General features: G+C 54.7%; 1 protein-coding gene across 1 annotated transcript in view; it reads left to right on the forward strand.

The window, feature by feature from the left end:
• Positions 1–6: 6 nt before the first annotated feature.
• LOC104526927 (histone H4 transcription factor) overlaps positions 7–342 on the forward strand; it is a 4,213-nt gene continuing 3,877 nt past the window's right edge. Inside the window, 3 exon segments of the mRNA XM_010170514.1 lie at positions 7–88; positions 317–339; positions 341–342. The exon segment at positions 341–342 is cut by the window's right edge and continues 229 nt beyond it. Of these exon segments, the coding sequence (XP_010168816.1) occupies positions 7–88; positions 317–339; positions 341–342 (107 nt within the window).

The raw sequence follows: 342 nt of genomic DNA on the forward strand, positions 1-342 counted from the left end.
TCGAAGATGGAGGAGTTTTGCGAGCATGTGGCCCAGCACCTGCAGCAGCACCTTCGCGGGGAGCACCGGGACGAGATGGACCCTCTCGGTAAGGAGTTATCAGCCCTGAGCGCTGCAGCTCATGAGCTCTCCCTCTTCCCTGAGATGTTTCCATGTGAGGGAATCCTCCTCACCCCGAGGAGCGCCGTGCTGCCTGTTGCAGGATGAATCTCATGAAAAAAAGCCCTGGTGTTTCTCCATCTGTGGGAACCTGAGCTTTACTTGGAGAGTTTCCATCAGACCATTATGGCCTGTGTGTTTCCTGTTTGTGTTGCAGAGGAATACACGTGTTTGTGGCAGGGA

The sequence above is a fragment of the Antrostomus carolinensis genome, unplaced genomic scaffold, assembly GCF_000700745.2.
Source record: "Antrostomus carolinensis isolate BGI_N321 unplaced genomic scaffold, ASM70074v2 scaffold37516, whole genome shotgun sequence".
Lineage (NCBI taxonomy): Eukaryota > Metazoa > Chordata > Aves > Caprimulgiformes > Caprimulgidae > Antrostomus > Antrostomus carolinensis.